The sequence below is a fragment of the Gallinula chloropus genome, assembly GCF_964237585.1.
Source record: "Gallinula chloropus genome assembly, chromosome: 2".
In the NCBI taxonomy this organism is placed as follows: Eukaryota; Metazoa; Chordata; class Aves; order Gruiformes; family Rallidae; genus Gallinula; species Gallinula chloropus.
This window is the reverse complement of record NC_140086.1, coordinates 129,276,389-129,286,620: the sequence shown is the minus strand read 5'-3', so window position 1 is coordinate 129,286,620 and position 10,232 is coordinate 129,276,389. Positions and strand designations below refer to the sequence as shown.

Here is a 10,232-nt window from a genome sequence, read left to right as displayed (position 1 = left end):
GGGGCGAGGGGTGAGCGCGACCACCACCACTCCCGCGGAAGCTGTGCGAGCGCCCACGCGCGCCGCGCCCCTGACGCGGAGGACAGGCCTCCCAGCCGCCGTGCAGATGCGGCGTGTGCCGCTCCCCGCACGCCACCCGCTGCGGCCGCCCCGCCCGCCTCTGCGAGCCAGGCGCCCAGCCCCCGGACGGCCCAACGGCGGCGGGGCCAGGAAGGGCAGGGCATGGAGCGGCTGCAGGTGTATGCGGCGGCCCTGGAGGAATACGCAGAGTACCGGCGGTGAGGGGAGGGCCTCGCTCGTCATCGCTGGGGAGGGGAGAGGAGAGGGGCACGGCCGGACGCCTTCAGCCCGGCAGGGGGGCTGGCGGCGGCGGTTGGCGCGACGTGTCCTGCCCCGCGCTGCCGCCGAGCCACGGGGTTTCTCCTGAGGAGAGCGCCGCCCGCGCACCGTTCCACTCGCCTCCCTCCGTCCTGCAGCCGCCTCTCCGCGGTCTGCGGCGGTTTCGTTGTGCTACGTTCTCCTCCCCCCCGCCCTTTCGCCGCCTCCGTGTGTCGGCGAAATGGGAAGCGCCGTGGCGGACGCGGTGGAGGTGGCTCCCCGCCGGGGAGAGGCAGGCCACGGGCACGCCAGCCCCCCTGCCGTTGTAAACGGTGACTTCCCGCAGGTGGAGTAACGCGCCGCTTCTCGCGCCCTAGGCCGGCCTGGCGATGTGGTGTGAGGGGGGCAGTCGGATCTGCCCGCCGAGGCACGGCGTTCCGGGCACCGCGAATGACGTTCTGCCTGCTCTTGAAGGGTTGATCCCGAGCGAAAATAAACGCGAACTCGGCGGTTACACTGAAACGTGGCCCTAATTTCGCTGAGGAAAGCCTAGGGCGAAACACCAGGGTGGTGCTCCAGACGTAGGTGGGGGTGCGCGGGCTCAGTGCGTGCCCGCTGCCCGGGCGCGCAAGGGCCGCCCTGTGCTGAGGCGCCGCTCGGCCCGGGTTGCCTCACAGCGCTGGCGGCCTGGCAGGGACCTGTTCGGTGTGCTGTAGCAAACCCAGCCAATAATAACTGAAGTACTCGCTGACGTTCGTAGACTACCCTTCAGCGTAGTTAAGTGCTGCAATTGAGTCTACGTTGTATTTTCCGGATTTTTATTCGTTGTCCAACTGTCTCCATAAATAAAGAATCTGGGTGCTGCTCCGGCGTTCCAGCTATTCGGTGACTTGAAATGTGAAGCTGGGGACAGCTTAAACAAATGGGCCTGTCTGGGGGGAGGTGAGATGCAGCTGCCATCAACTTAATTTACAAAAACGAGCAGTGTCTTTTTGCAAAGTAGAAGACAGTTTGGTTGCTTTGTTGCTTTAATGGAAGTGTGGCTACCTACTTGTAACTGAATAATCTTACTCAGACTAGACTAAGATTAGATAACCTGATGCAAGTCTGCAGTACAGGTGAAGTGATCCAGAGGTTGCTCAAGAAGACTGAGGCAGAGCTGGCTGGTTATGCAACCCTTGATGCCCATTGCTTTTTCTGCCATATGAATAGGAGCTTTATTTTTTTCCTTTTACAACTTCGGTTTTCAGACTGTCAGCACATTTTTTGTTAATGAGCATTATACACAAATATCTCTAAAATTCAGAGATTAAATTTATATCAACAGAATAGTATTATGAAAGATTTTTTCACTTACAGCAAATGTGTTATATATTATTTGAAAACATATATTGAGATACCTACTTTTATTGTTGCCTTTTTTTTTTTTTTCCTAATGACATGCTTACAGCATTGTAGGTGATGATGATGGAGGAAAGCTCTTTACTCCTGAGGAATATGAAGAGTACAAAAGAAAAGTATTACCAATTCGGTTACAGAACAGACTGTATGTGAGCTGGAGATCACCAACTGGCATGGACTGTAAGCTTGTGGGACCGGAGACACTGTGCTTTTGTACTCACCGGTAGGAACCTTACCATTTTTTTTCAGATGTTGTATTGTTTTAACATCAGGAAAATATAAAAGGTTTCCAAATATGTCACAATACAAGCAAATTAACTTAAGGTCGTCTAAGGTTTGAGAAAATGTAGGTTTTATATCATAAATCTTAAACAAATTTTGAGATGAAAATAAGCTTGTGGTTTTTTCAATAAATTCAACTTTAAGATACAACTTACTGCAGATCAGATTGATTCTGATAGTGTGGTAAAAAAACCAAGGATTTGTGATATTTATATAACAAATGGTGTAAAAGCACCTGGTAGTATGCATTTTATTTAAAATTCAATTAACTGCAATTAGTATAAAGATATTTTAGAACTTGTAACATAAATCATCAGGTTTTCAGTTTTTTGGTGAATCCTAACAAAGCTAGTAAAGTTACCGGTTTTGCCTGTTTTAGGTATAAACAACACAAAACAGACTATGAAGTGATTCCCAAAGACCGTCCTATTTGTGTGCCCTGTAGAGTGAGCCGTTGTCCGTGCCAGTCCTATCACTATGTCCCTCTAAATGGCACACAGCCCATCCGTTGTCGATGCAAACACTTTGCTGATCAGCACAGCGCAGCACCTGGATTTTCATGTAACTCGTGTAAGTTACAGCACTGCAGCATTCTTTGCTGGGAAACTTAACAGGAGTGGCATCTTAGGGGGCTGTATTGTGACCAGAGTTTTTTGGGGTTTGTGCTGCACTTGTTGCTGATGTGTATTTTGGTCCTTGCAGAAGGATGGGAAATGGGAAGACATCGCCTTTTGCTCAGGAGGGTTTAGAACAACCAACTTAGCTTCCCCAAGTTCTGTGGAGGAGCCTTAAGTTTGTGACTGATTGGGTTGGGTACATATGGAGACAGCCACCTAATGTTAGGCAGTATGAAAGCACCCTGTTTGCAGTTTGTCATTACCACTGCTGCACGCATGTGACTCTTCTACTTGAACTTGGTAGTTTGAGAGAGAGAAGTGTTAATCTCTTCCTCTACTGCCTGGTTGGATATAATGTTAATGTCTTTTTATATCTTATCTCACCTCGATAGGAAGTAGCACTCTGGTCCTGAATAGTAGGATTGTTACCACTCTTACAAAGCAGTTCTCAAACATAGAGATCACTGGTCCAGAAATGCAAATGAGAATGGAGTTTCATGAAAATGGTTTGAGAAGGCATTAAGAGGAAGCTTTTTGCTTCAGTTGCTCAAGGTTATTGTAATGAAACAGCAGTAATTACTAACCACAGAAACTAAATAATGCATAAAGATGTTTTAGTTTGAAGCCTCAAGTTACATAAGCTGAAGATTGGGGGGGGGGTTTTGGTTAGAGTTCTGTGCTGTTAGTAAATTTCGTTCATGAAGTCTGTCTAATTTGTACAGGAAAAATCATAAACAGCTTTTGTTGGATGAGAATCATATCCCACAAAATAAAACATAAAATATTTATATGACAGCCTTTCAATAATTTGCTCGAAATAATGTGAAAGTCTTAAATGTGCAGTTGGATGATTCAGACTGAATCCTTCGAACACGACGTTTTTAATAATCATTTATAGGATGCGCTTTGTGCCAAGACTTGCTTCTATTTTGGGCTTGTGTTGTTTTAATGTATTAGTCTAGCACAGTGCTGTATAAATGTAACGTGATAGATAAATTAGTCTCTTTATAATTGGGAAAAAAAATTTAAAAATTGCTGCTGCACTTTACATGTTGTATATACTTTACTCTGTATCCAAAGACAGAGTAAGAGCTCTGTTACTGAGGAGTCCACAAAATTATATGCAAAAGCCTTTAGCATTTCAAGAATGTGATCCTTGAGCATTTACACAAGGCTTTAAAAAAAAAAATCTTTCTTGGTGCTCAGCAAAATGAACTAACTGGGAGTTGGAAGCAGGGTAATTTGTATAATGAAACATTTGCAAAATCAGTTCCTCAATTTGTTGTCCACACCATTGCTCCAGGAAGGCTTTGATGACAGTCTTGGCTGTCACTAGGGCAGATCGATCACTTTACTCTGTGTTTCTGAACGTCATGTGTCATTTGTATAACTATTTCAGTTACATCCTGTGGGAATGTAAGCGTGAAAAACCCCTGAAAGTCACAGTAATGGTACTCTTACGTAGAAGCAATTTTGTTGTTGCCACAGCCTCTGTTTACTACACTGATTTAGCTAATTTTGAAAGACATTTAAATTGTGATTTGTATTGTAAATTGTAATTTGAAGTTTTCTGGCCTTGCAACATTGGCACATGCTGTACACCTTTGGGGATAATATTGCCACAATGCTGGCAGGTCGTCGTCTTTACCCAGTGAAGGAATGTTTTCTCTTTTTACTTTTTGTCAGGGGAGGGGGAGGGGTAGGGAAGGGTGTTACTGACAGCAATGGACACAAGTTGCAATGTAGGAAATCCAGTTAAATATTAGGAAAGAATCGTCTGCTCCAAGGGAAGTGCAACGTTGGTCCAGGCCGCTCAGAGAGGTGGAATCTCCATCCTTAGAAGTACTCAACATGACTGAATGAGACCCTGAGACTGGACAACCCTTATGATCTAAACCCTGCACTCATCCTTTCTCCAGTTTTATACAGCATTTCCATATCATGATGAAAAGAGGCTGTGAAGGGCGTCAACAAAGAGGGATGGATGCTTTTCCCCAAAGCACGTACATGCTTCCAAATAGAAAGCCTAGCTGGGTGCTTTTGCAGCGAAGGGACTCTGTCTTTTGACAAGATCAGTTTAGAGAAACACCATTTTGTCTGCAATGAAGTATAAATTCCATTATCAACTCGCTCATTAACGTTTATTTGTTAATTAGGTTCTACGTGTTCAGGCTTTCACAGTTGCTTTACGTGTGCATGTGGTCAGCCAACATACGCTCACGAAACAGTCGTGGAAACAAAGCAAGAGCGCTTAGCCCGAGGAAAGCCTGTGGGGCAGGATGTCCCTTATGCTGCTATGGGAGGACTGACTGGTTTTAGTTCACTAGCAGAAGGCTACCTGAGGCTCGATGACAGTGGAATAGGTAAGTGCAGCTGACTTCTCCAGCTGAGTAGTTTGGGAAAGTAATAATTCAACATAGACTTTCAAAGTTTGAAAGCAAACTGGATCGACAGGACTAGGCCAACTTTCCCTCCCCACACCCCGAGGAGTCCATAGGTGTGAAGAGGCCACTGTCACATCTTGCTCAACTTTCTGTAATAAACTGATAAAAAACCCTTTCATCGGTAATCCTGGTGTTTAGTCCAGTAGCCTCTGGTTGAAACGGAGCATATCTTTTAGAAAGAACTCTATAACTTCTGTTTTTCTCTTAAAACTACCATGTTATAGTTACATTAATCCTTTACCCTGATACTGCCCAGGTATTTCTTGGTTATACAGTTAGAACATTTTAATTTTAATTTTTTTCAAATGTGAAGGTTAATAGCTGTTCAGCATTAAAAAAAAAAAGGTCATTTGTAGAACTTTATTTTTGACAGGGATGTTGGTCGGTCTTTATACCTCTGCTTCTCTGTGATTTTGTGTCATTTAGTAATGGACACATTTTGTCCTGATCTATTTTATTGCTGCCATTTACTCATTATTTCTTTTTTTAAATTCTGATTGGGTTTTCTGGATTTGTCTGAAGTTTAGAAACTATAGCATAGTTGTAGGAATTAACAAAAAAAAGCTTTGAATTTCTTTAGAAGTTGTTTTTTTTTTTTTTGCTTTTGTAAACTCAGGTTTATGGGGTCTGCAGCCTTGTTTTGATCCCATCTCATGCATGTTCTTAATGTATCTTGTGAAGTTAATTTCTCTTTTCAATTTGTTTTCTAACAGGGGCTCCTTCTGCTGAACTTTTAGAATCCCCTGTTACCAGCATGGATCATCCATTTCTAAAAGCATTTCAGGGACCTTCCAGTTCTGCCCAAACCATCTCACAGGCAGCAGGTGCTATATTAGTAGGATAATACTGTTTTACAGAAAGTATTTAATATAAAATAACTGTCTTTATTTGTGAGTTAAAGGATGCTTAGGGCTAAAAGTAAAGATTAAATGAGTATTGAAGTCATGTTATGTGAAAAGTTAGTACAGCATTCATATAGTTGAGGTGCTCAGCATAACTGTTCTGTGACTGCTTGTTATTTTTGCTTGTGGTGTGCTTTTTAACTGTGATGAACTTCTCCCAGCATTTGATATCTTCCTAAAAAATTGTGTCACTTGTTCGTGGGATCAGGTTTTTTAAATGTTTAATTTCTAGTAGAAGCTCATCATATCTGAATGGATCATATATATTGGGACAGAAAGTTTTTTCTTCATGGAATTATTGATTGGTTATGCTTATTTTATGTCCCTTACTTAGCATAAGAATTTAGCAATTAATATAACGAACTCCTCCCAGACTATTTAAAACAGCCGCTAGCGCAGACTATAGAGGTTACTCTTTGGTCACAATTGCTGAGGTGAATTCTCATTTTAAATGTGCTTTGCCAAGTATAAAACATAACTAATGGAATAGCAACTATAATTAATGAAAGAAGTGTTGGGCTTGTTGTTGTGGGGTTGTTATTTTCTTCAGGTGGCTCTAGTGCTCCAAGGCAAGTTTCTCATGGAAAGCATTCAGAAGAGGATGACATGGCTTACTTTGAAAAGCGTTACCAAGAACGGGTAAGTTACTACATTTATTGCTTAATTCAAGTATATTTTCAGAAGATGATGTCTAAAAAAGATAAATGTATGATTTAAGTGGATTATATCATTTGTTCTCTTCCTGAGAAAGCACTAGCTTCTTTAATTTAAAGTTTTGAATACAATTCTGAGCTGTTGCAGGATTTCAGAAATCAGTCATGTCTGGGATGGTATTTACCTTAACTGGGCAGACGTTCATTGTGGTAGCTCTCCATTACAGAAAACCAAAATATTTGACTACATGACAAAAATAAACAACGGATCAGACTCACAGAAAGTCCCCTGGGACATGTGTGCTCACTACCTCATTTGTGACAGTTTGCGGTGTTCTTTTCCTCAAGAACATCTGTGTAGTTGGGCCTAATCTGGTGCATCTTTCTCAGATGACATGAATCCCCCCACTTTAGAAGTACCTCCCCCACCCCACTAACTGTATGTGTCTTAAGTTTAAATGCCCCGTGGTGCAGGTTACTTAGATGCCTAAATACTGATTCTTCAACCACATCAGCTTCTTAGCTCCACCATCTCTGCTGGAAGAATGTCTTGACTGTTCACAAATTCTTTTGTAAGGCAAGGTTGCATAATTCACTTTTAAAATCTTAACTGCTGTTATGCTGTCTGCTTGCAACAAGGTATTTGTTAATGAAGAAGCTGTTGTAGCTTTGTGAAATTTAAAATAACTTATTCTGGAAATCATCACAAAATATGGCAAGATATTACAAATAATTATTTATAGCAGAAAACATGTTACTATCAAATCCAAATTTCTATTTTTTTTTCCCTCCAAAGACTTTCTTTTCTTTGCAAAAGATAGTAGGAATTTCAGGTGCAAACATCAAGCCTCCAAATATGGAAAAATATTTTAAAGCAAGTTCCTGTGTAGACCAACAATGGGACTGCTTATCAGCAAGTTCATTTGTAGGCATCCAGATCAGGACTGGGCCCTTGCTTCCCTTTGACACTATTTTAGGGGAGACAGAGGGGAAGGCATTTCTTACAGCAACATGATGTCTTAGATAAGATGCGAAAGTCCATGCATCCCTTCTATATATTGCTCTAAGTAGAATTTCATTTGCTAATTTAACACTTGAGAGCAACTGTTGTTTCCAAAAACAACAGATATATTTGTTTGGATTAATAGTCTTACTACAAAATGGCAGAATGAAATATATGTGTGTTGGTAAATGTTACTCTGCTGTAAGAGCCTACATCTTATGAGAAGATGACACGACTTTGTGAGTCAGTGAGGAAACATCACTGAGGTGGAGCTTTAGCATCTACCTTGGCAACAAACTCCCTGTGTGATTTTGGGCAAGCTGGCTAATCTGTGTCTGTTACACATCCATAATAAAACTTCTTTGCCTTTCATTGACATAAAGCCATGAACATTTGTGGGGCACCTTGGCTCACTGGTGGGATATGTAAATACCTAGATAGCCATTACCAGAGAAAGGCAGCTGTGGTTTCAATAGGGGAGGAACTGCAGAGCTAGGTTGGGCTAATAGTGATCTGTAGTACTCTTGGTTGCATATGTTGCTCTGGTAAATTTATGTCTGGATGTAGAGATTTAGCTGACTTGAACCACTGTTGGTTTCTTTGTTACAGCTGAGAAAGGAGAAGGCTGCTAAGCAGAAAGAGAAAAGTCCAGTGTCATCAAAGAAGCCATAAGATTAATAAATATTTATTGTATGGTACAGTGTTAGTCATTGTATTGAGGATTATTTTTTGCTGTGCCTCCTCATATTTCTTGATTTCTTTATTCCATTTTGTTCTATTGCTGAAATGAAATGTTAATTATCTATTATTAAAAGTGGTACTTTAATCAATGCATTTCTAACCTCCAGTATTATTACAAAGATATTCCTTTGAGAATGGAAAATTGTATTTAGGGCTTTACAGAACTATTATTTAAGATCTGAGAGAACAAGCATGTATTTAAGTATTACATTGTAGTAGGGTAAAGAAAATATATGTCCTATTCTTAGGTTTTTATGAAGCACTTTAGTTATTTGTAGAGACCTCAGAATTTGTCTTGTTCATGGACTTTTACTGGGTGAGATTTGTCCTGTTAATATTGACATTTTAATCTTTATTTTTCTCCCCTGTTGGTTTCATTGCCTTCACATAAAATTCAAACATACCCTCCTCTCACGCTTCCTTAGCCTCTGTTCCTGCTAATGTATAAATATTTTTTACTTGTCTAGTTCTGTACTTGTTTTAACCCATTTCCACGCTGCTTACTAGCTACCTGAAGGGATCCTGCTTGTACACTTCACCCCAGATCTCTTTAGAGGTACCATTCTCCCAGTTCTGTCCAGAACAAGGATTCTATTACACTAAGCTTCTGAAAACATTAATTGGATATGCTCTTTATTGCATGTAGACAAATAATTACATAGTGTTTGATAGAAGCTGGTTTAGCCAACATGTCTAATCCAATTCAGACTGAATCCCTCAAGAAGGGCAGTGTGCTTTTCTATTACTTGTCCATGTTCACAGCTGGAACAGTGTATGTGGTGTTAAAGGTAGGGGCTAGGAAAGTTTAAAATTTGGAAATTTGGCATGGTGGTTTTAATCTGCCAAGCAGCACAGTAAGAACTCGGTACAGGATAACTGGCAGAGGCTGCAGTTCAGGAGGCAAAAAGCAGAGCCTGAGCTAACTTTGTCTCCTTTGAAAATGGAGAAGTGCAGGTCACTTTGTCCTTAAAAATACTTTAGGATGTCTCTTGGACTGAAGACTTCAGGTGTGTGTGTGTACTGAGACTTTACAGCAAGAGTTGGGAGAAGCTATAAAGCTCCAACTCCCATCAGAGAGAGCGTCTCTGTGAGCCTTGATGGGCAGAGGAAAAGTTGTGAAGTCGGATGCTTTGGGTGCAGGGTGACTTGCATTTTGGTTCTGATACCAGCTGTGGGAGGGGTGGAGAGTTCAGGAGCACATGTAGGTCATGTGGTGACTGATGGAGGGGGCTGGAATGAGGGAGTGAGAAGGGAATGGAAGGCTTAATTGCCCAACTTCAGACATTTTTAAAGAAGGGCATTTAGCTTCTCTGACCTGTCCTGCCATTACTGCAGATCCCAATCAGAGAGGATAACCTGTTACTGTAATTTAAATGTATAGCCTAGCAAAGTGTCCAATGAATGTTTTAAAAGTAACTTTACCTTTAAATTCTACACTGTAAGATATCAGGGCCTGGAACAGGCTGCCCAGGGAGTTGGTTGAGTCACCTTCCCCGGATGTGTTCAAAAAAAGGGTAGATGAGGTACTTAGGGATATGGTTTAGCATAGGATGGGAATGGTTGGACTCGATGATCTTCAAAGGTCTCTTCCAACCTTGTTATTCTGTGATAATAAATAAAAATACTAATTTGAGCTCCCTCTTCTGGTCCTACTAAGCAATCATTTCTAGAGGTAAAGTCTCATAAGGTAATGGGAAATTCACAATAGAATTACAAGAAATAAACAAATGTAAATAAAATTCGTTAAAAAATGGTAAAAATATAGAAAAAAAACCTTCAGTCTTCAGAGAGATTATTACAAGCTTAATAGTGGAAGTTTATTCTGCTTTAGCATTTATCCCTGTAGCTATGCCCACAAGGGAATGCAGTTC

General features: G+C 41.5%; 1 protein-coding gene across 1 annotated transcript; it reads left to right on the top strand.

Annotated features, from left to right (window-relative positions):
• Nucleotides 1-222: 222 nt before the first annotated feature.
• FAM221A (family with sequence similarity 221 member A) lies at nucleotides 223-8,508 on the top strand (the record flags this gene model as incomplete). The annotated part of the gene is made up of 7 exons (XM_084260455.1): nucleotides 223-278; nucleotides 1,769-1,942; nucleotides 2,381-2,571; nucleotides 4,775-4,981; nucleotides 5,776-5,886; nucleotides 6,515-6,603; nucleotides 8,230-8,508. 7 exons carry the CDS (start codon nucleotides 223-225, stop codon nucleotides 8,290-8,292), a joined length of 891 nt encoding a protein of 296 aa, XP_084116581.1. The 3' UTR covers nucleotides 8,293-8,508.
• Between the last annotated feature and the right edge of the window lie 1,724 nt (nucleotides 8,509-10,232).